We start from the raw sequence: 25,094 nt of genomic DNA on the forward strand, positions 1-25,094 counted from the left end.
TGAATAGATTTTTATTTTTAAAGAAATTTTAGGTTTACAGAAAAGTTGAGCAGATTGTGCGGAGTTTCAGTGTCTCCTCTCTCCCCCATAGTTTCCCTTATTAACATTGCATTAATGTGATACATTTGTTACCATTGATGACCCAGTATTGATACATTATTATTAAGTGAAGTTCACTGTTTACATTAGGGTTACTTTTTTGTGTCATACAATTCTGTGGGTTTTGACAGATGCATAATGTCATGTATCCATCATCATTGTATCATACAGAACAGTTTCATTGCCCTAAAAATCCCCAGTGTTCTACCTAGTAATTCTTCTCCCCCCAACCCCATGGTAGGTAACCACTGATGATTTTACTGTCTCCATAGTTTTACCTTTTCTAGAATGTCATATAGTGAGATTCAACTATATAGCATGTAGTCTTTTCAGACTGGCTTCTTTTGCTTAGAATATGTATGTGAGGTTCCTCCATGTCTTTTTGTGGCTTAATGGCTCATATCTTTATTGCTGAGTAATATTCCTTGTACAGATGTACCACAGTTTGTTTATCTGTTCACCTTCTGAGACATCTTGACTGCTTCCATTTGTTGGCGATTAATGAATAAAGCTACAATAAATACCTGCAGGTTTTTGTGTGGACAGAAAGTTTCAGCTCATTTGGGTAAATAGGAGGAAGAAGGCTGGGTCATATGTTTAGTTTTTGCCCTTATGGAATTTACTTTCAGTAATCAAATCCCGGAGTTGCTTGTGGGTGGTTTGTGTTTTTGTGTTTCTATGTTGGTAGATTCTTGGGACCATGACTGGAATCTGTGCATCATCGTGTTTTTTCCAGGTGTGAGTGTGGCAACCTGTATGGCCATCCTTCACGTGGGTAGTGCGCAGCAAGTGCGGACAGGGTCCACGAGCTCCAAAGAAGAAGACTATGAGAGTGATGCGGCTACGATTGTCCAGAAATGTGTAAGCCGAGCCTCTGGGGACATGGGCGCCTTCATTGCGCACATGCGGGTGTATGGCCAGTTTTTCTCGATAGAGGAAATGACATGGAGTACTCTCCACACACCTTACCCTTGGGTGGTAGGTCTAAGAGGTAGGCATTCAGCTTGTGTATTTGGCAGATTGGTTGACTCTGCAGAAAACACCGAGACGTTTTGGTGGCACTGGACCTTGTGAAAGATGAGTCGCCCAATTGGCATATATATCTGAGGGCTTACTATGTGTCAGTGTACTTTTAGTGGAGACATACGATACTCAAGATAATTTCAGGTAGTGCTAAGTGTATAGGATGAATAAATGTGATAGAAGGCCATCTGGGTTTGTTGGGCCTGGGTGTGTTGCTTTAAATTGGGTGGAGGGAACGCCTCCGAGGTGCCATGTGAGCCAAATGAAAAGGGAGCCAGCGCCCCGTGAAGATGAAGGAAAATGTGGTGGAATTGTATCATTGGAAAGTGACTTGAGGATATTTAAGTCTTGTGAGGATATTTAACGCTTGATGCTAAATGAATTTGGGTAGGATTTAGCTTTTATAGTGAAATATGTCAGCTTGCTCAGACTTTTTTGTGCGTTTGATATTGGACAGCTTGAAATCTATGACATGATTGGACAAGCAATCTGCAATTCCCGCCGGGCTGGTGGTGAGGTAAGAAGCATGTCTCTGCTACGTTCCGGTCTTGTAGCCCCTAGTATGTGCTTCTGTCTTGTCGCCTCTGAGATCTCTGTGTTCATTTGTTTCTTCTGTGCCTTTTTCAACAGCACTATCAGAACTTCCAATTGCTGGGTGCCTGGTGTTTGCTGAACAGCCTTTTCCTCATATTGAACCTCAGTCCTACTGCCTTGGCTGACAAGGGCAAAGAGAAAGACCCACTGGCTGCACTCCGAGTCAGAGACATCCTTTCTCGGACAAAAGAAGGAGTGGGCTCCCCGAAACTGGGGCCTGGAAAAGGGTATGTGTCTCTCTTGTTGTGTTTTGTTTCCCTGCCATTTTATATTGATGGGGTATTTCAACTCTTCTCATCTCCACATTCAATAGAAAAATTTGCCCTTATACCCAGGTGTATTGAACAACTGAGATGGTGGTCGTAGTCGGACTGTCTCTACACCATACATAGCTGTGTGATTTTGGATGAATTACTCATTCTCTCCGATCTTGTTTCCTCATCTGTAAGAGGGAGAAAATATCTGTGTAATATATATTTTAGGATTTTTATGAGGTTCAAATCAGAAAAAAAAATGCTCCTGTTCTGTGCAATGGCTCATTGGAGGTTTACCTGTAAGGGGAGGATTCTCTCATTTCTCCTGGCTTGCTTCCTAAAACATTCGCTACTGTTTTGATGAAATCTGGGCATTAAGCCCTGCTTACTGGGAAAGAAGTTAGAGATTTGACTCCTGTGCTGATCATGGTCTTCTTTTCTAAGCCCAGGCATTTCTGGATTTTATTTATTCACGCAGTCCCTTCCAGGTACTAGGCTCTATTCAGGCGTTGAGGATATAGCGCTAATCAAAGCAATGGCCTTGCCTTTATGGGGTTTGTTTTCTAACTGGAACAACAGTGAACAGATGTACTAATATCGTGATAGACTATTATGTATGAGTGTAATGAAGAAAAATAAGCCCAAGCAAAGGGCCACAGAATGACTTTCTGGAAGGGGCTTTTATTCCAGTTAGGATGGTCAGGAAAGGGCTCTGAAGACAAGATGTAGAAAACAGCGATGAAGTGACAGAGTGAGCCATGCAAATATTTGGGGTAGAATTGTGCAGGTTTGGGGATAGAAGTATGACTGGCATTTTTAAGGAACAGCAAGGTCAGTATGGCTAGAGTGGAGAACTTGAGGAGGGAGAGTGGTAGAGAATTAGGTCAGAGAGGTAGCCAGGGTTCAAGTCACCTAGGGCCAAGTGTATCTGTGGGTGTTAGAGGGTTTTCACCAGGGCAGCGATATGACCTGATTTGTTAGTGATTTGAGAACCCACCCAGCACCTGTGTGGGGAATGGAATGCGTTATTAGCCAGGAAGGAGGCAGAACAGTTAGGAAGCTGAAGCATTGCTCCAAACAGAGAGGGAGGGGTGGTGCCGTAAACGCAGAAGAGATCAAATGGGATGTGTTTTGAAGGTATAACTGGTAGGATTTGCAGATGGCTTGGATGTTGAGTGTGAAAAATATGACATAAGTATTTTTTGGCACGAGTAAAACTGGGTTGTGTAATGGAGTCATGGAACACCGGCTTCAGAGGAGACTGGGCGGCAGCAAGGGGAAGAAATAAGGAATTTAATCTTGCTCATGTCGGGTTTGAGAAGACTGTCAGACATCTGTGTGAGATGTTGAGCAGGCAATGGGTATGTGAGTCTGGAATTCAAGGAGGAAGTCAGATTCTGGGCCTCATTGAACAAATTATTCACTGAGTACCCCTGTGTCCCAGGCTCTGTGTTAGTCTGGAATGCTGCGATGGACAAAAAAAATAGACATATTCCCAAGAAACTTGACATTGATATTCATGCAAATATATGTCAAATTGTATCTAGAGAATATGGTAAGAGCAACATTTGACCTGGTCAGAAAAATCAAGGCAGGCTTCCCTAGGGAGGTGTTAATTGAGCAGAAATCTGAAACAGGCAATGGGGTGGTAGGCAGTACAGTCTTGAGCGGCATAATGACGTTTCGGTCAACAATTGACCGCATACTCGATGGTGGTGTACCAGATAGCCAACATGTGTGGTAGCCTGTATCATCTATGTTTGTGTAAGGACACTGTGTGATCTTCGCACAACAATGAATCACCTAATGACGCATTTCTTAGAATGTATTCTCATTGTTAAACAGTTCATGTGTAGATACTAGGCAAAGTAGGGAGGTAAGTGCGTTCCAGAGAGAACAGTAGTTTATGATTTTGTGAGTCTGTATTCACTCTTTGCATCGTAGAGGGAAATGGGAGAATGCCAAAAGGTATGCATAAGCTTAGAAGTAGCAGTTACATTTTTAAAATGGCCGGTTTCTAAAAAATTTTTCAATTACAGCTGACATACAACATTATATTAGTTTCAGGTGTACAGCATAGTGATTAGACATTTATATAGCTTAGGAAGTGATCACCCCGATATGTGAGATGGGTGTCTAATGCCCATCTGACACCATGTATAGTTATTACAATATTATTGACTATTTTCCCTATATTGTACTTTACATCCCAGGAATGTTTTTATAACTGGCAAAGGTGTACATCTTAATCCCTTCTCCTTTTTCATTCATTCCCCAAACCCTCCTCCCCACTCGTAACCGTCATAATGTTCTCTGTATCTGTGAGTTTGTTTCTGTTTTGTTTGTACATGGCTATTGTTTCTTGAGATTTTAAAAAGGCTACCTGTACACTGTATAAGCTACAAACCTAAGAAAGGAAAACAGAAATCATCCCAAATTCTACCACCCAAATTGGTAAACATTCTACCAGACAACCAGACATTTTTCTGTGCACACATATAAAATATATGTTTACAAAAATAGGATCAGTGTTATAAAATATTGTAGACATCTTTTCAGTGACACTTTTTTTTTCTTTTTTTTTAGCTGAGCCATCATGCCACCTGTTGGCAGCTCAGTGGCAGCTCAGCTCGGGCCCGGAATCGAACCACTAGTTGCTCAGAGCTTGCACTCTTGAGTGAACTCTTAACCAACTGAGCCACTCGGCCGGCCCAGTGACACTAACTTTTTAATGGCTGATTGTAGCAGTATATAGTATTCTGCTATATAAATATACCATAGTTAACTAATTACCTTACTGAATACTTATTTAGGTTGTTCCAAATTTCTTTTTTTTTTTTTTAAAGATTTTTATTGGGGAATTGGGATGGGAACAGTGCTGGGGAATTGGGGGAAGGGGAACAGACAAGTTGCTTTCTTTTTGTTCTTCAGTCTAGTTGTGGAGGATGTTGCTTCACTGGCCCAAGTTGGCACCATCATTGCGCTCTTCCCTGGTGAGGCAGATCAGTCGCCGGCTTTTGGACAGCCGCTCATGGTGGCTGCTGGCCGCTCACGCTGGCTGCTGGCTACACATGGTAGTCCATGGCAACCTACTGCAGCAGGGGCTGCAGCTTATGCCATCGCCAGTGGCCTCACGGCAGCCCAGCTCCAGGTTGAGCTGTTGTTCAGCATCTTAGCTGCAGAGGGCAGTTTCACTGGCCCTCATATGTGGGATCTGAACCGGGGCCCTCTGGCGTCCCAAGCCAGCTCTTAACCATTGTGCCACTCGGCCGGCCCTGTTCCAAATTTCTTATTTTGATAAACCATGCTTTAACTTTTTAAAATATAAATCTTTGTGAATTTGTTCAAGTATCCCCAGGGTAAATTCCTGGAAGTATTGTTAGGACAAAGGATGACATGTTTTGCCAAACCACTCTAAATTTGCATGCCCAGTGGCCATGTGTGCATTTGCCTATTCCCCAGATCTTTGACAGGAAGTGTCATTAATCTTAATGTTTGCTAATCTTAGAGGTAAAAGATGTTACTATATTGCTCTTACTCATGTTTGTTTGGTTATAGTGTGACTGTGATTTTTTTCACGTGTTTGTTGGTCATTTGTGTTTCTTTTGTAAACTGCCTATGTCCTTTGCCCTGGTTTTCTCTTTGGTGTCTGTCTTTTTTTTATGGATTTACGTGAGCTCATGTATTAGATATACTGCCCCTTTGTCATGTGGTAATTTGTACAGAAAAAGTTTTACTCAGATTTAATGTAAAACTTTGTTTTTATTTGCTTCTGTTTGTGTCTAGATATTTTATAGAATTTGGTAATTGTTAATCTTTTTCTTTTCAAAAGAATGACTTTTTAAAAAGTTCAACCACCATTTAAATGCCAGCATCTTTACTTGACACAATTGCTTTGAATTGATCATTTAAATTCCAAAATTCCATCGATTTGTAAGTTTCTTTTGGTTCTGGAATTCTTAACCTAAACCTGTGTATCCTTAGGTAGTCCATGCATGGGATCCTGGGAGATTATGCACATCTGAAGTTGCATGCAGATTTTGTGTGTTTGTGCACTTTTTTTTTTTTATTCTAGGGAAAGGCCCATAAATTCTGAAAGGGATCTAGGACCCTGAAATGGCAAGATCCACTGTTTTGGAGGTTGGAATTTATTCTTAAGGCTTGTGTTTTCCTTTTTCTTTACGTAGGCATCAGGGGTTTGGGGTGCTGTCGGTAATCCTGGCAAACCATGCTGTCAAGCTGTTAACATCGCTCTTTCAAGACCTGCAGGTGGAGGCTCTGCACAAGGTGAGGGGCCTGTCCCTTAGGAATCACACTCCTGGGTGAGCCAGCTTCAGCATGTCAGTTTGTTAGTTCCTGATGAGTCATAACGTCAATTCTCTTCTGATGTTTACATTCAGGGTTGGGAGACTGATGGTCCCCCCGCTGTCCTGAGCATTATGGCCCAGAGCACCTCCATACAGAGGATTCAACGGCTGATTGACTCTGTCCCACTGACAAACCTGCTGTTGACTTTACTCTCAACTTCCTACAGAAAGGTGGGTGGGGTCATGCCATTGGTAATTTGGAAGATCTTACGTCATATAATCTTCTCAAAATGAATAAGACTGTACACTGTGAGCTCTGTAAATGCCAGATTTGTGGTAATGGCTTTGAAGATGAGAGGAATTCTTAAATGATCCCAAACATTTGAATCAGTTATTACATATATCAGTATCAGCATTGTGATACATATGGCTACTTGGTGAGTAATTGGCATGCTGAAGCAAAAACATAGAGGACACCACGGAAACACTCCTTTTTCAGCTCTTGCCCACATCCCTGCTTTTGGAGTGCTTCTGTAGGATAAAGCGATGACAGCCCTGAAGGGAGCTATTAGGAGAACTACTTCTTGAGTTTAGAAAAAAAGAAGACATGGAGAAAACTTTTCAAGTGGTAAATGAGATGACGTAGGATGGCTCCATGTTTGTGCTCGTCAGTTACACCAACCTCACTGTTTTGCTAGGCATGTGTCCTGCAGCGTCAGAGGAAGGGCTCCATGAGCAGTGACGCCAGTGCCTCTACTGACTCCAACACCTACTACGAGGATGATTTCAGCAGCACGGAGGAGGACAGCAGCCAAGGTAGAGGTCGCTCTTTCCTCTCCCCCAGGAGATGAGCCACGGAGCGCAACAGGAGGTTTCCCCAGTAGCTTCCTCTGGTCTCCTATTTACCGCTTTTTTTCACCTGCCTGGCCTGGGTCTTGATTTTATGTGCACTGAAAGGGGACGTGTTATTAAGAGTAAGTTGAGCTGTTGAAGACTGAGTGATAGAAACTATTGTACTATCAGCAAAGCCCAGATTGCTTTCATCCCTTTTCCTCCAAAATCAAACTGCATCTGAGTTCATATTTTTTTTGTGTTGACCCGTTTTGTGAACTCGGAGCTTTCCTAGTGACACTCAAGCAGTGTGTGAAGTGTTTGGTTTGGCTGTCATCATAGATGAGTCTTGGGAAAGCTTAGGGAGAGAAACGCCAGACTTTGCAGTAGTGAACAACAGGGCAAAACTAACATTCCTTCCTGCCTTAGTTTGAAGGGAGAGAGAAAGTAAGATACATATCTCAGATTCTTTATAATCAGGCTTGTGGGAGCAATGTGAAAGGTACCATTCTTATCTTGGGGTTTACAATTGACAGACAAGTAAAAATTTCCTCTTGAAAATACTTGGTTTGTTGCCAGTAAAATAAAATGAGATTGTTTCTCTTCCTTTGTTGAGCTCCTTTAAAAAAATACCAGTTTTATTGAGGTATAATTTACATACAATAAAATGCTTCCATTTTATGTGTACATTTAGATGAGTTTTAAAAATACTTTTTTTATTTCTCCATTACAATTGACATACAATATTATATTAGTTTCAGGTGTGTAACATAGATGAGCTTTGACAAATGTATGCAGTCGTGTAACTACCACCACATCAAGATACCCTTGTGTTCCTTTTGACTTCAGCACTTTTACAAAGCAGATATACTAACATTTTCTTTTTTTTTAAATGTGTTATTTTTCTCTTTCTCTGTTCAGATGATGACAGTGAGCCTATTTTGGGGCAGTGGTTTGAGGAGACCATTTCCCCCAGTAAGGAGAAAGTGGCACCTCCGCCCCCTCCCCCGCCTCCTCCGCTAGAGAGCTCTCCTCGAGTTAAAAGCCCCAGTAAGCAGGCTCCTGGTGAGAAGGGCAACATTCTGGCTAGCCGCAAAGATCCTGAGTTGGTAAGATTGGATTTCTGAGGCTTAGGGGAAGGAGAAATGGGGAGAAGGGGTGGGAAAAGCAAATCATTTGAATTGAAGCGTTTTGTAGGCTGGGTAACTGTAATGTTTAAAGATACTTTTACTTAGGACTTAAATGTATCGATTATGTTTGATTAAATAACTTGTATTCTTGGTATTGTTTCTCTGATTGGGGTTAGTAACATAGCCTTCAGAGTTAGACACAAGTTAGTTGGAATCCTACTGATTACTGGCTCTGTAACTTTGGGCGAGAACCTGAGTTTCTGCAAGCCTCAGTTTTGTTTTTTTATCGTATGGGAGTGATTGCACCTGCCCCTAAGGCTGTTGCGAAGAATTAAAGAGCCCTTAGCATATGTCTGGTACATACATCATTAGTGCTTGCTGATGATTTGTTTAGCCAGTATTTACTGATGATGTAATATGTATCAGCTCCTCTTCTGAAGCCAAATAAGGCAGATACAGTCCTTGTGCTCACAGCTTTGTCCAGTCAAGGATCTGGACATAAAACATTTATACAGTAATTCAGCTTTATTTTATTCCAGTAGTAATGAGCTGGGAATTCTGTATGTGTATAATGATAATATAGGCTTCAGAAATGAATATATCAATAATGATATCTAGAGAGCTGGACAAATATAAGACCTTAGAGGAGAAAGAAATGAGTCACTCTATTGAAAATACTGTTTTCAGAGAGTATTTTGTGACGTCTGTTGTACTGAACTGGCATGCTGTTTTGTATAACTGGTGGAATTACATGGAAAAGACTATCACAACTAAAGTTAATCCCTCTGTAGGTGATTTAAAATCTGATATTTAAATTTATTGTGTTTATTGCCTGAGGCCTGTGGGCACAGGTACTTCCTGTTTGTATTCGAGATTTGGACTTATGAACCTGATATAAGTTTTTGTTGTTCTTTTTAGTTCTTGGGTCTGGCTTCCAACATTTTGAACTTCATCACGTCTTCCATGCTGAACTCCCGGAATAATTTTATCCGGAACTATCTGAGTGTGTCTCTCTCAGAACACCACATGGCCACTCTGGCCGGTATCATTAAGGAGGTGGACAAAGATGGACTCAAGGGTCAGTACACAGGACACATGCCTGGTGGAGTTTTGTTTCTAGTGGAGTTTGGCTGTTGGTAGGGTGGTGTGACACATCAAGTAGGTGCTTGAAGAACTGGTTTTCCCATTTCTCTTCAAGGTGCTTCAGATGAAGAGTTTGCCGCTGCTCTCTATCACTTCAATCACTCTCTGGTGACCTCTGACCTTCAGTCACCCAACCTGCAGGTTTGTGTGCCCTCTGACCTTTCAGGCCACAAGCCCTCTCCAGCAGCTTGCAGTAGTAGGCTGCAGTGTTCTAGTGCCGGGAATACAGTCTTTCATGGAATCCCCACACTGCAGAGTGCTGAGACATTGTTCTATCTAGTATGTCCCCCTGCCTTAATGAGCATCATTTCAGGGAGAAGAAAATGTGTCCTTTATCCCCAAGTCACTCAGTAAGCTTAAAGAAAAGGAAAAACTACAAAAACACTCCTGGTAACTATCCTAGGAGAAAAGTAGACAAAGTAGATGACAGGGCAGTTTATTAAAAAAAAAACACAAAACAAATATAAATGGCCAGCAAACACTGGAAATGATTGATAGCATTAGTCATCCAAGGAATACAAGTTAAAATACACGTTTTAAAGGAATCTGTCAAATTGCAGGGTATAGATGTTTGCATACACACTCCTGCTTGCAAACCTACCACCAAAATAAAGTCTAAGATCTTGATTGTGGATGTCTAAATCTTACGGTTTTCTCTCCCCACCAAAGTAGCCGATGTCCTGAATCCTAAATGCGAAATTCCTCATTTCACTAATTTTGTATATGTATGTATTTTTGAATTTATAGTCCTTGATTTAAAAATTTGATTGTTTTTAGTTTTTATAGCAAATGACATCATGCTGTATGCAATCTTTTCAGGCTTGCTTTTTTCTCTTAATATTGTTTAGTACTATATCGCCTGGATTCATCTATATTGTTGCATATTTCTGTAGTTCTCATTTTGACTGGTATGTGACATTCCACTGTGTTTGGCTACACCAGCTTATTCATCTCCCCTGTGCTCCCACTGGGTTGTCAGGTTTCATTGCTATGACTTTTCTTGTACATGTCCCCTGTTACACAAGTGATTCTCTTGGGACTATAATTTAGGAATAGAGTTAACAGGTTATAGAGTATGTGAACTTAAGCAGATAATGCCAAACTGCTCTCTAAAGTAGCTGCACCAATTTTATTCCCACCAGTAAGGTGTCAGAGATAACGCGGATTCACATTCTCTCCCAACATTTGCCAATGTCACATTTTCATAATAACGTTCTGAACATGATCGAAGTTAGTGGTTTTCAATCTCTAGTGTACATAGGATCCCTGGGGAATTTGTTAAAAATGCAGATTCCTAGGTACTGTAACATTCCCCTCCCCAGTAGAATTTAATTTGGTAGATCTTCAATAATTTGCCTTATGACTGCTTTGAAAAATTTTTTGTTACTCTTAAGGTAATTTTAGTGAATTCTCAGAATCGAGACACAACTCAAGGGCTTGTGCTTGTTCCCAGAGGGACAAAATCCAGGAAGCTATTTCAAGAGCTTGAAATTCGCATAATCCAGAGCTTGAAATTCGCGTAATCCCAACCTGTTTGAGAAATTCTTTACATTTTCTTTTATTTAAAAAGATAATTATAAAACCTATTTATACTTACCCACTGTTGCATGAAAAAAATATTTTGGCAGGAAAGTTAATATGAATTGAGTATAAATGCGGTTGACCTATCTAAGATGAAGAGAAGGGGATGCTGCCGTTAGCGTGTCGCCTACAGAACCGTCTCAGACTATGTAGGGCCAAGGCGTGCCAAAGTCATCAGCTCCTTGTCCAGACCTAAGTTTATGTAGGGACATTTCAGCGTTCCTAGACTTGGCCTTTTCCTGTCTAAACTTGTCCAAATAATGAGGAAGAAAAGTTTTTCTATATAGAATAAGAGTTCTTAAAAACTCCTGGAATGATGTTGTCCTCTTAGCATTTAAAAAATTATTCCAGACCTTGTGTGGACATGCAACCTGGTTGCCCATAGCTGCTGACCTCATGCAGAGGAAATCCTTAAACCTCCCTTTTCAGTCCATCCCCAAACATGGGACTTGAAATTCTTCCACCAAATTTCATAGCTATGATGGAAGAAAGTGAAGGTTAGTGAGTGTAATCTAACTGTCTGCTATCGAATTCCCTTGCCTTGGGTATTGTTTCTTTGGAGTAATGTACAAAGCTGCTTTACCCAAGGTGCCTGACTTACTTTGCAAGACACATACAGTGTTCTCTCAGGAAGGTTAATAAAATGTGCCTCAGTCTGGGAAAGTAAACAAATATAAGTTATGTCTTAAAAATTGTCTTCAGCTGTCAGGGAAATAAAGAATCATGGTTCTGCGTTAGTAAGACCAACAAGCCTGTTCTCTGCTTAGAGAAAAAATTGAAATCCACTTACTGAGGACCTGTGAACATCCTGGGAAGAGGACTTGGTGCTGAAAGGCTGTGGGAGAAGATGTGCTTGGCTGGCATGGCCCCTCTGCTTTCTTTCAAATGTGTCCAATAAATCAGTCTACTGAGATGATTTGCATCTCCCAAAGCCAAATGAGAAAGCAGGCCTTGCCTGGATTTCCATTGGCATTCTCCGTTGGCCACCTGGGATTAGCTCAATCTCTAGCCCCTCTTTTCAGAGAGGTCAGGGATGGGGCTGAAAGTTCCAGTCCTCTGATCACACAGTTGGTTCTTCTGGCAACCAGCCCCATCCCGATGCTCTCTGGGGCCCACCAAGTGTCACCTCATTAGCATAAACTCAGGCATTACTGAAAGGGGCTTATCATGACAGAAGACACTTCTCTCCCCCCAACACTAAGGAAATTACAGAGTTTTAGGAGCTGTGTTCCAGGAATAGGACTAAATCACAATATCATGTGGGTTAGTGTTTAATAATGGGTACAGAGTTTCAGTTAGGGAAGATAAAAAAGTGCTGGGGAGGGATGGTGGTGATCACAGTTGCACAGTGTGTATGTACTTAATGCCACAGAACTGTACACTTAAAAATGGTTGAAATGGTAAATTTTATGTTGTGCTATTTTATCACAAAAAAGTGCCTGGCACTTTTAGTACTAGGATCTACCACACGGTAGCTGCTATCTTTATTACTTTGTTACTATTATTAATATTACATATAGAATTATAATAATTGAGTATTGTTATAGTGACCTAGGTTCATTCATTCAGTTAAGTATTCATTGAGCATTTACTGTGTGCCAGGTACTGTTGTAGGCACTGAAGAACTAAAGATGACTTGGGTTAGTGCGGGACCATGAGAAGAGGGGGCGGTACGGTGTGGATAGGGACCTACTGTAGAGATCCTGGGAAATGGTTTCAATGTGCCGAAGGGCACGGAGAGAAAGGAGTCTACGGTGTTGCCTGGGCTGAAATCCCACCTGGAGACCAGAAGGATGCTGCTGTCTTGAGTAGCTGTGGGCAAGTCAGGAAGGAGGGCTGGTTTGGGGGTAGGAAGAGCCGTTCTGAGTGGTGTTTGCTCACTCCTAGGGTTTAAGTCAGCTCAGAGACCGTGTTTACTCATGGATCACTTCATTTCAAATTTACTCAGAATGGTCCTTTGGGGTTTTTAGGTACATGTGGCATCATCTGCCATGTTCCCTCTGCTTTTAAAAACAAACGAGCCAGTGTCAGCTTACCAACATGACTTTCTTTTAGTCACTTACGATAGGCCAGTCTTGAAGCTATCATGTCGTCTAGACAGTTGTGTAGCTGAGTGTGAGGCTGTCCTTGGATGAAGGAGTAAACTAAAGGCAGTTAGCAGTGTGTTACCTATGTGATTATATTGCTTCCTTTGATGGTACGTTGAATTTTATAGTTCTTTCAAGCAAATGAGAACAATTTGTATATTTTTGTGTGTAAGAATCGTATATGAGAATTTTGTATACAAGATTGTCCACTGTATGTTATCAGTATTTTAAATAGTCACTATCGTTGAAAGAAATCATTTTGAATGTGATGAAATTTTGAGGTGCCAGTGGGACAAAAACGTCTAGAAAGTAGTTGGAAATGTGAGGCTGAAATTCGTGAATTAAAAAATTAAGATTGATGTTGTAGTTTCGGGAATTATCCTCTCAGAGGCAATTGTTGAAGTAATGAGAAACAGTGAGACGGATGGAGGATAGCAAGCAAGTCGAAGGCTGCGGCTGAAACCTCAGGAGTGCCAGCATTTAAAGGGGTGGAGAAAGGGCACTCACCAGGGTTGGAAGGCATGGACAGGCCACAGCCTTGCTTGTGTGCTGGGGCTGTTTTACTTCCTGGAAAGTCAGTTCCACTGACTTAGAGTTAAGAAGAATTGGAGTGGTCGGGGCGCATGGGTTCCTAAGAAAGTTGCTCATTTCTTAGGGCTCTCAGGTCTAAGAAACTGACCAAAAGACACACAAAACAAGTAAAAACCTCACTTAAAAAAATATGGCAGGCAGGCCGAGTGGCTCAGTTGGTTAAGAGCTTGCCCAAGAGTGCGAGCTCTGAGCAACAGCGGTTCAATTCCTGGCCTGAGCTGAGTTACCGCTGAACTGCCAACAGGTGGCAGGATGGCTCAGCTAAAAAAAAAAAAAAAATTGAATAAAATGATAAGGAATATATGTTAACCATAATCCTTCCACCAAATTCATGATTTTTTTCCATGTCTTCTTACAGCCCCATCCATACAATTACATAATTTTACAGTTGTAACCAGGGCATTGATACATCTTTTAGTTTCTGCTTTTTCAGATTTTGCTACTATGTTTATATACATATTATGTTTTTTGTGTTTACCTTGGTCTTTATAGTTGCCACCATTATGGCCGCATGTCCCTTGATTTAAACACTTAGATTTTTTTTATTACAATAGTGCTATAGATAATATTTTTTATCTAGCTTAGGCATGTTTGTTTTTTTGAATTGTTTCTTTGAGTCAGGGATTGAGAAGTCGTTCACAGCTGTGTCGAGCCTAGCAATTAAGAATGTAGGTTTTAGACATAAACTTGGCTTCGTCCCTTGGTAATCTTGTGGCTTTGGTGTTCATAAACCACTTTGAGCTCCGTTTCCCTCATCGGTAAAAAGGTGCAGCTACCCACCCAGCGTTATCATTGAGCATTTGGTGTGACAGTGTCTGTATGGCACTCAGCCTACCCTAACTGCCCAGTACAGGTGAGCTACTCGTGATACCTGTGACGTTATACGTGATTATGTCCAAGGAAGGAACGCGGTCCTCTAGGATGTTTTGTAAGGATGTAATTTAATTTGGCAGACTTAGATGTTTATCCTGTATCCTGAGGTAACCGTGATTGGTGTATTCTGAAGCCAAATGAGAAAGCAGGCTTTTGTCTGTTTTTCCATTGGCACCCTGCTCAGTTTGTGTGTGTCTGAGAAGATAAGTTGCAGCTTAGATAACTGAGCTGGAAGTAAAGCTCATTTGAAAGACATGCTACAACTGGAGGCAAAGACAGTCCTGATTAATTTCAGAAGCCTTGACACCTTATCGACAGAATTTCTCTGCTAACACTGTTAATATAAGTTGCTGGACCAGCAGTTGTTGGATCCTCCCCCCTTTGAGTGTTTTGTACATAACTGAATACGAAAGGAAGACTTAGCTATTATTATAGCTGTTCAAGGTTTCTTTTGAAAGCATTGACTTTTCATGACCTGACTATTTGGAAATAGTACCTTGATTCTGCTGTCTCAATGAATTTCTCCTTTTTCGGGACCCATTCCTGACCCTAATTCATGGTAGTTATTAATAGGGTTAAATTAGTAATTTACCCTTTATATTTTTCTTTTTTTCTTAAAGATTTTATTGGGGAATTGGGAGAGGGGAACAGTGTTGGGGAATCGGGGAAGGGGAGCAGACAAATTGCTGTCATTTGGTTCTTCAGTCTGGTGGAGGACGTTGCCTCACTGGCCCATGTTGGTATTATCATTGCGCTCTTCCCAGGTGAGGCAGATCGGTTGCCGGCCTCTGGATGGCCGCTTACAGTGGCTCACGGCAGCTCACACCAGCTGCTGGCCGCTCACACTGGCTGCCAGCCACACACGGCAGTTTACAGCAGCCCACTGCAGCAGGGGCTGCAGCCTACGCCATCGCCATTGACTCACAGCAGCCCAGCTCCAGGTTGAGCTGTTGTTCACCATCTTAGCAGTAGAGGGCACTGTCACAGGCCCTCATGTGGGATCCGAACCAGGACCCTGCTACACAGAGCTGGTGTCCCAAGCCAGCTCTTAACCAATGTGCCACTCTGCCGGCCCTATATTTTACTTATTTGTTGAATGAAGTGATCTTTCTCTAAACCACCTCTAAATCGGAGTTTTTGCATCCTCCTCTGTTTAAATACTCCTTCCATTGTTAAAAAGTAGTAGAGCATTAGTAACCACTTGGCCTCATTCACTGCGTCTGTACTAATGGTCTCATATGTCTTTTCCGTCAGAACACACTGTTGCAGCAGCTGGGAGTTGCGCCTTTCTCTGAGGGCCCTTGGCCCCTCTACCTTCACCCTCAAAGCCTCTCTGTACTATCACGCCTCCTGCTCATCTGGCAACATAAAGCCGGTGCTCAAGGTGACCCTGATGTCCCCGAATGCCTTAAAGTTTGGGACAGGTAAGAAAACTCCAAGAGAAGCCCTGTGGAGAAGGTTATTTACTTTTTTTAATTTGACTTCTTTGTAGTTAATCTGCTTTGAGATGATACCCTGATGACAGTGTGTAAAGTGGCAGGTGTGGAGGGCTGTGTTTCTGATGGAGGGAGTTGGAGGAAGATGTGCTGTTTAAAAGACAGAAGCACATAAACTATAGACTGGACACAAAATCTTCCTTTAGCACATGGGGGATTTGGTTGCAACTATGAGATAGAACCCAAGTCCTGAACGTAACCAATTTTATCCTGACCTGGTGTTTTGAGAGACAGGGCCCTGGGAAGCCAACTCTGTCTTAGGTTATTTTGCTTTCAACAAGAAGCCACTTAGAGTGACTTGCAGTCTTTTTTGGACAACTTTTAAAGAATTTTTTTACTTGGGGGAAGTTCAGATTAATCATCTAAATCCTCTTTAGATGGACCTATATTTGCCATTTTTGTTTACATGGTTAGGAGTCTTCAAAGCAGTTTGTTTTCTAGAAGGCTTTGCTTTCCTCTTCCCCATTCTACGATCAAATAGCTGTAATGCTGGATTTGAGAAATCATAAACCCCCTTGAATGTCAAAGACCCACTGGATTTTTCCTGGTGGAATCTTGCAAAAAGGCCAGGAGGTGGGAGGGGGGAGGATACGATGAGGGAAACCCTTATTAAAACACAAATCTCTTTTCTGACAGCCAAAGGCAGTGGAAACAGTTGGCTACGTTCAGTCCTTTTTTTGCATAAAAGCTCTTCCAACAAGTTATCTGAATAGCATAATTTCTTTTTTAGTTGTATTGAGTTACTTTTTACTGTTATCATGCAACGGTTCAACCTGTCATATAAACTCTCAAAATAAAAATTAAACTCCAGAATCAAAGTGTAGGGAAAAGTAATTGTTTCTGCTTGTCTGAGGTTGTTAATTTAAAAAAAAAAAAAGGCGCCATATTTTGGGGGCTTTGTAGTTCTTCCTGTAGTTATTAACCCTGCTGTGGCCACAGTTGATATTGCTGAAGTGTTCTTGTGAACGCATCTGGCGCGTTTTTGTAGCCAAGATGTAGTTTTTATCTGCTGTTTACATGTAGCTTTTTGTCTTCCTTGATTTGCTATCTTACTGCCTGGGGTTAAGCAGTTTAGCTCTTCCAGCACTTGACATAGTACCTGTTGGGGGATGTTCTGACTTTCCCCACCAGACACGTTTTCCTTTGCTCTCGGGTAGGTTTTTGTCGACAATGAAGCAGAATGCCCTGCAAGGCCTGGTGCCCAATGAGACTGAAGACTTGAACGTAGAACACCTGCAGCTGCTGCTCCTGATTTTCCACAACTTCACAGAGAAAGGCCGGCGGGCCATATTGACCCTTTTCGTTCAGATCATCCAGGAGTTGGGTGCCAACATGGACACCCAGCTGCGCTCGGTGCCTCTCATCCTGGCTCGCCTCCTTCTCATCTTCGATTACCTGCTTCACCAGTACTCCAAGGCCCCCGTGTACCTGTTTGAGCAGGTACAGATGGGCACACACTTGGTGCTTTACTGGCTTTCATTGAGAGCATTGTTCTTCTCAAGTGACCATGGTCCAAACCACAATGACCTGCTCCCTTTGGATTTTAGGGGTTCGTTGTGGTAGGTAGGTTTATGAGTCACCTTAGGAAGACCACTGGGACCTCTGTGTATACACTCACACTTTATATTTAGCCAGAAGCGATAAATGTAGACTCTGTGGTTGATGCGTTTGTTAAAGTTGAATTAGAGGCTCTGTTCACAGCTCTGCTTCTTTGACTTAACCCCGCCTTACCTGTGTCTAGCACATGCCCTGAGCATTGGTCCTCAGTGACTATCTGCTAGTGCTTGAACGAGGGTCGAGCAGTAAACTTGATGGATTAATAAATTCCTTTGTAGGGATCCAAAGTGAGGATGGGAGGCCCAGTTAAAGATGATTACATTCAGCATTTCTTAAAATGTTTTATTGAGCAGTGTTCTCTTTCTACCCCAGCACAAAGATGCCTCGCAAAAGAAGTCACAGGAAAATCTAAAATTTTATTTTAGTTCACGAATTTCCCAAACTTTGGTATACCAATCTGTTATCATACCTGGAGTGAGAAGCAGCATGATAACTGTGCATCTTTCTTACTTTGAGTGCTTGTGTTTCAAAAGGTGCAGCATAACCTGCTAAGCCCTCCTTTTGGGTGGGCAGGTGGATCTCAGGACAGCAACAGCCGCCGGACGACCACCCCTCTCTATCACGGGTTCAAAGAAGTGGAAGAAAACTGGTCCAAGCATTTTTCATCAGGTCAGAAAGCAGACTGTCAATAAGCAACTGACTCACTGGTTCTCACTGGCAGATTGAATTTGGAACTTGGCGTCTGCGAGGATCTTTGGTCACTGGTTTAGGCGACTCCCTATGGGTGGCAAATACCTATGGATTCAAACATTTTCAGAAATAGATGCTCATAAATCCCACATTTATTTAAAAACAAAAACCATCGACATAGGAATTAAGAAACTTTTCGTCTGGCCATAGAGTACAGTGTATCTATTCCTGCCGCTCGGAGTGATTAAATTTTATTTCCTGCAGGGATGTGGTTCTAACTCACAGGCTAAATGTCCTTTTGGGTCAATATTCAGGAAATAGTGGGAACCGTGACATTCTTGCTAGTGTTTCTAGTTGTCCATTCTTTCGATGAGATGCCTCTTGTGTTCATTGTTAGTGTTTTCTCTCATCCTGAGGATTGTTAGATGTTAAGTGTATTTTGTGGAAACTTGCATCAAGTGTTCGTATGAATTTACTATCATCAGGATCTCTTATTATTAGTCCCTTTGATATTGGAGAAACAGCGTTTACGTTAAGGAAGTCAACCTAAGGATATAATTTTGTTGACTAACTTGATCATAGAGCATGTTAGTTAATTTCTAGAGCAATGGTTCTCAACTGGGGATGATTGTGCCCTCCACCCCCAAAGGGGACACTGGGCATATGTCTGAAGACACATTTAGTTGTCACTACTGGGAGGGTACCCCTGGCATTCAGTGGGTAGAGCCAGGATTGTGCTAAACATCCTATAGTGTAGCATCCTATAGGTGCTAAACATCCCTCCACAGTAAAACGTTATCTGGCCCCCAATGTCAGTAGTGCCAAGGCTGGAAGCCCTGTTGCAATTTATATTTTATGTTTGTTAAATAGAGTTAAGAATAAAACAATTCTTTTAATAAGCACATTGTCTTTCAGATGCTGTCCCACAGCCTAGATTCTACTGTGTCCTGTCCCCAGAAGCCTCCGAAGATGATTTGAACCGACTGGATTCTGTGGTACCAGGAATTTTAAAACCCCATTTTATGTGTGGGTCAGACAGTTTCCTCCAAAACCAGCCTTGTCAGGAGAAGGGAATGATATCCTCTTTGTAATGAGGGAATTTGGTCTGTGTTAAGGTCTGAGCTTATTCTAGAAGGAAGATGTTATTTTGAGGTTTATTTGCTGGGCTCCACTTTGGCTGTGGACACCCTTTCTGGTGGTTGATACCTCTGATACCTTATTCCCGAAGACTACCTCTCTTAGCGTTTTCCTGTGCAAATATTTTAATGGACAAACGTAATTGCCTTATTGCAAAGCCTGCACTTGTGTGTTCACAGTAGCCCAGGAACTGAGGGAGGTCCCTGAGTGGGAATCATGCTGCAATGAGAAATTACTAATCAGAATTTGAATGAGGTAGTTCATCAGTCTTGAGTGATATTAAATTAAGTGATAGTGTAAATAGGGAAAAAGATTTTAAAAAATAAGAAGAGATGATTGTCTCTCTTTCTTGCTATTAGGCCTGTGATGTTCTGTTTTCTAAGCTCGTCAAGTATGATGAGCTTTACACTGCACTGACATCCCTGCTTGCGGCCGGGTCCCAGCTTGATACAGTCAGGAGGAAGGAGAACAAGAACGTAACAGCTCTGGTAAGACCACGGATGCTTGGGCTAGTTATGAAGTTTGAGATGTGTTTGATAATTGGGTAGCAGTTCTACCAGAAACTTCCTTCTGGAATCTAATCAGTTTATGGAATATCTGTTTGCAAAACTGACTGATACTTCAGTATTTCTGTGTAGTTAAGGTGGTTATGTTCACCTTAAAGGTAATTTTATCATTTTTTGCATTTTTGTTAGCACTAAGAGAAATGGGACTTTGAGAATTAATGGGCACCTAAGTATTGTATCTCCTGTGAATGCTGGTTGGTGGGTGACATGGAAAGCCTCACACTTGAGCTTTTTCTGTGGTCCCACGAATATGCCTCTATCTCTAGAAGCCATAGCGGCAATTCAGGCCACAGAAAGGGCCAGCTGATTGGCAGCCTCCAAGGACAATGTCCTGCTTTCTTTTGGTTGCTTGGTAAATTATGTGGGGAGCCAAAGTGGTCTTTGAACAGCATTTTTGGCCTGTGAAATGAGCAGGATAGGCAGCAAATTATTTATATATGTTTTATCATTTTCTGCTTTATTATTAGGTACCATATGTTGCCATGTATAATGCGCACCCATGTTTTTAGCCCAAATCGGGGAGGGGGGGGGGTCTTTCGTTTTAATTTTTTAATTCAAATTTTTATTTGTTTACATTTAGGTACTTGTTTTTTGTATTATAAAGGAATTTTAGCCTTTATTTTTTAACATACTATGGTACAAGAAATTTTATGTAACAAATAATTACAAAACACAAGAATGGATACAAGGCACAGAAATTTTATGTACCGGTAACAAATTTACAATACACATGAGAGAAGGCCAAGAACTCTTCCTCGTTGTAAGTTTGTTACAAGTTCGACAAAGCCCATTATCATGTTCCAGGGTATTATTTTGCATACGGATATCGTTATTGATTTATAGAGTTACACTTTTAACTCATAGCATAAATAAAAGAATTAAAAACATTTATATAGATACAGAATTAGTACTACTCATGTATAGTGTGCTTCCTTATTTTTCCCTCACAAATTTGGGCAAAAAAGTGTACATTATACACGGCAAAATAGGATATATTCTCTAGAAAGACCCGAGAGCAGACTTGAGAGCCAAATGTCATTTGAAAATCAGGACCTCACACAATCCTGCTTTAAAAGTTGTACTTGGACAGAGATCTTGAGGTGATACTGAATGTCACCACCTCTGTGACCGCACTCTTGGCTTCTTCCAGGAGGCCTGTGCCCTTCAATATTACTTCTTGATACTGTGGAGGATCCTGGGAATTTTGCCACCATCAAAGACTTACATGAACCAGCTGGCCATGAACTCACCTGAGATGAGTGAATGTGACATCTTACACACGCTGCGGTGGTCTTCTCGCCTTCGAATCAGCTCCTATGTCACCTGGATAAAGGTACCACAGTGTAACATGGAGATCTGTGCTAGGGGTATTCAAAGCCAGTGTCCTCTGTGCTTCTGGGAACTTCTAAAAGTAAGAGTAATGGAAGCTTTAGACTCTGTCTGTATTGATCTCCTGAACACGTTTTTCTTGCTGTCCAAACAGGATCACCTGATCAAACAGGGAATGAAGGCCGAGCATGCTGGTTCCCTGCTAGAACTGGCGTCCACCAAATGCAGCTCAGTGAAATATGATGTTGAAATTGTAGAGGAATACTTTGCTCGACAGGTATGTTTGTTTTGGCTCCACAATGACAGAATTTGGCCTCTGCCACAGCCTTTTGCCACAGCTAACCATTGTCTTGGGTATTTTTAAAGATCTCATCATTCTGTAACATCGACTGTACCACCATCCTGCAACTCCATGAAATTCCTAGTCTGCAGTCCATCTACACCCTTGATGCTGCTATCTCGAAGGTCCAGGTCTCTCTGGACGAGCATTTTTCTAAGATGGCTGCTGAGACCGATCCTCATAAGTCATCTGAGATCACCAAGAACCTCCTTCCAGCCACACTACAACTCATTGACACCTATGCGTCATTCACAAGGTAGGATGGGCTGCCTGCCTAGAGATGGCAGATATGGGCAGCTTAGATCCTTGGGTGGTTTCCTTTCTTCAGGAGCCTGAAAATTCCTCCAATTGAGCTTTGTCGTTCTAAATATCATTCACTCTGCAGACCCCTAGTGATTCATCAGAGTTTTATGTTTTTTCTTTTTTTTTTTCCTCTTGGTATGTTTTCTTCCCTGATATGAAGAAGGGTGTTCCATGAGAGAATTTTCAAATAGTTCAGGAAGAGTTAAGAGGAAGTTTAATTTTTATACATCTTCAAATATTTTCTAGCATTTTACTTATACGATACAAAGAAAGATCATATAATTTTTCCAAACTGTCATGTCTGTTATTCACTAAGATGAGGCACTTTAAACGCTCTTTAAATTTTATCAGCTGTAGTTAGAGAAAAAGACTTCTTAATGGGTTAAAGTATTCTGAAACCCAGCCTTTTCTATAATAAATATGGCAGATTGAATGCTGTGCACATTGGTTTTTTTGTTCTTCGTGTTGTTTAAATAGTTTAGAACTCATTTTCAGTGTATAAAAATTGGGATCTATTCACAAATCAAAATTCCTGGCTTTTTTTAGTTGGAAGAACTGGCAGAACTGGGTCTGATTCCCGCATGTCAGTAGCGAAGAAGAACGGGGCTGAGCAGAGACCACCCCTGTTGCCTTTCGCCTGGGCCTCTTCCAGTTCGTTCCCTTTGTCTGGTCTCTGTAGGGTTCCGCTGTTCAGTGCCTGTCCTGTGGAGCTTTTCTGTTGAAAGGGAGGTGGATCGCTGTAAAACCGAAGTCACGTCTCTTAGTGTGAATGCCTCGCAGCAGAGAGAACTGTTGCTTGAGGCACAATTTTTGAACAAGTATGAGCAATAAACATGAATAACAAATATGAGTCTTGCTGTGGGTCACGTGCTTTTTTAGGTGTTGGGGGTACAGCAGTAGCAAAGCTAAGTCACTGCTTTCTGAGAGCTTGGAGGCTCTCATCTGGCCCATTGGGACAGTGCTTTTTAAACTGAGCTGTTAATAGATGTTTCTGGGCAAGTAAGTTTGGGAAGTGCTGTTGGGAAGTGCTGGGTAAATATAATTAAACAGTGTAAATATACGTGTAAAATACTTTTCAGAGCCTTTAATATATACATTGCCAGTCTTCCGGGGCCCGAGGGGTAGATAGCAGTATTCCCTGTTTCCCACAGTCATTTGTCCTGGAATCGTGATTTGGGAGCATTTCAGAGGACGGGACATTCTTGGGAAACAATTACCTATTGGAATCCTTATGAGACCAGAAAGGGGCAGGAGCTGTGAACTATATTTAATAGATGAGGAAACTGAGATACAGGGTTTGCAACTGGCCTAGGGTGAGTCTCCCCTGACTTTGGTGGGAGTAGGCTTCTTCGGCTCTCACATATCCCCCTGTTTCTTCTTCAGAGCCTATTTACTGCAGAACTTTAATGAAGAGGGATCCACTGAAAAGCCCTCCCAGGAGAAACTGCATGGCTTTGCTGCTGTTTTGGCCATCGGCTCTAGTAGGTGCAAGGCAAACACGTTGGGTAAGTGAGTGTGCTTTTGACTAATACTGTTACCACCAGTGCGACCGGTGCTGCTACTTCTCTCCCTCTCTGCCTGTCTCCTGGCATTCACTACTTACCGGAACCGTCTGTGTGGCAGACAATGACAGGTTTTTCTGTTTCGATCTTCACAGTAACCCTATGAGGTAAATACCGGTATTGTCCCCTTTTACTCATTAGGAAACGGAGGCTTAGAGAAGCCATTTGCCCCAAATCCTGCCTCTTGCTAGTGGTGGAGCTGGAATGCAAACTGAGAGCAGTTGGTTCTGAAGCATAGACTCTTCTGTTGTGAGCGCAGATGTTGGTTCTTTTTTCACTGATAGAGATTAGGAAGACTAGCAGGCCTCTGCTCTGTGCTTGGGCACACCTCCTCCCCGTGGTAGGAGTGATCTGGTAGAAATTTAGGTCGGAGAATCAAAAGGACTTGAGCAAGATTGGAGTTAAGTGCGATAGTTACCCTTTAAAATTTCCAGCCATTTGCATTTTCCTGAATTTCAAGCTTTAAATACCTTTTTGATATTCAGATATTCTCACTTTTAGAAAATCAATTCCACTACTTCCTTGAATGCCATTCTTAATGTGCATTAATGATACCTGCTCTTAAGATTTATCTCAAGGAGAAAAGGGATCCAAGCAGCACTTACTCATAGAAGGTGTAGCAGATGACTAATAGTGATTTTAGTCTGACTTGTACTGACTTGCCTTCACTTTGCATCTTGTTTTCAGTTGTCTTCTTCACTTGCAAGTTAGAAAGTGAATATGATGGGAAATGAAAACCTTACAATGAGATTGTTAGCCACTAAGCAATTAGCCAGTTCGTGGAGATAGTACTGCGATTGAAATATCCATCTATGCTGTCTTAGTAATTATTTTGACAGCCTGGGCTGTGGTGCTTCGTTCTGCATTTGGGCTTGACTTTTAAAATGCTGTGAGCTATTCTTTCTCTCCTGTGATGATTCCTTGTCCCTTCTGTTGCCTCAAGGTCCAACACTGGTTCAGAATTTACCGTCATCAGTGCAGGGTGTATGTGAGTCCTGGAATAACATCAACACCAACGAGTTTCCCAACATTGGATCCTGGGTGAGTGTCTTTCCAGGAGCAGAAATGCAGAGCATGAGCCATTCTGTAGTCTGTTCTCATTATTTAGGCTACCAAGAGATCTTCAAGTGCTGCAAAAATAGTATTTGCTGTTGCCGAGTCCGTAATTAAAGCCTCAGGTCACCCAAATGGTACCCACATGGTCCTTTAGCTGACAAGTCTGTTACTGTGTTACAAGACAACCACTATGTTACTATGAGCCTCAGTTTCCTTATCTGTTAAATACTGGGATGTGAAAATTAAGTGTATTAAATGGAAAGTGCCTAGCACATTGTCTGGCACATGAGTTCTCAGTGTATGTTAACTGTTTCCTTTCCTTTATGGGTGTGTCAAGAGCATGCTCCTCTTGTCAGAATTTTATGGGGTGGCTTCTAGGTTCCTTAAGCTTTTAGAAGACTGTTGGGCCTTCTGTCCATACTCAGATTACCTCTATTAACAGATTATTATGTTACTACAGTTGTATGGAAAAGCCAACTATTATAATCTTGTTAGCCCTGCTTAGTAATTGTGACCTCAGGTTACATGACCCAGAGCTCTAGTAC

At 41.8% G+C, this 25,094-nt stretch overlaps 1 protein-coding gene across 1 annotated transcript in view; it reads left to right on the plus strand.

Moving 5' to 3' along the window:
* The window catches only part of UBR4 (ubiquitin protein ligase E3 component n-recognin 4), a 127,554-nt gene that overhangs the window by 12,483 nt on the left and 89,977 nt on the right, over positions 1-25,094 (plus strand). Inside the window, exons 9-27 of the mRNA XM_019654843.1 lie at positions 836-960; positions 1,580-1,639; positions 1,753-1,943; positions 6,158-6,257; positions 6,371-6,508; positions 6,976-7,093; positions 8,030-8,217; positions 9,157-9,316; positions 9,437-9,522; positions 15,768-15,937; positions 17,167-17,449; positions 18,100-18,235; positions 19,172-19,251; positions 19,753-19,881; positions 21,110-21,292; positions 21,443-21,565; positions 21,655-21,884; positions 23,315-23,436; positions 24,437-24,534. Of these exons, the coding sequence (XP_019510388.1) occupies positions 836-960; positions 1,580-1,639; positions 1,753-1,943; positions 6,158-6,257; positions 6,371-6,508; positions 6,976-7,093; positions 8,030-8,217; positions 9,157-9,316; positions 9,437-9,522; positions 15,768-15,937; positions 17,167-17,449; positions 18,100-18,235; positions 19,172-19,251; positions 19,753-19,881; positions 21,110-21,292; positions 21,443-21,565; positions 21,655-21,884; positions 23,315-23,436; positions 24,437-24,534 (2,720 nt within the window). The remainder of the gene's footprint in view (positions 1-835; positions 961-1,579; positions 1,640-1,752; positions 1,944-6,157; positions 6,258-6,370; positions 6,509-6,975; positions 7,094-8,029; positions 8,218-9,156; positions 9,317-9,436; positions 9,523-15,767; positions 15,938-17,166; positions 17,450-18,099; positions 18,236-19,171; positions 19,252-19,752; positions 19,882-21,109; positions 21,293-21,442; positions 21,566-21,654; positions 21,885-23,314; positions 23,437-24,436; positions 24,535-25,094) is intronic.

This window comes from Hipposideros armiger, unplaced genomic scaffold (genome assembly GCF_001890085.2).
Source record: "Hipposideros armiger isolate ML-2016 unplaced genomic scaffold, ASM189008v1 scaffold_232, whole genome shotgun sequence".
NCBI lineage: Eukaryota > Metazoa > Chordata > Mammalia > Chiroptera > Hipposideridae > Hipposideros > Hipposideros armiger.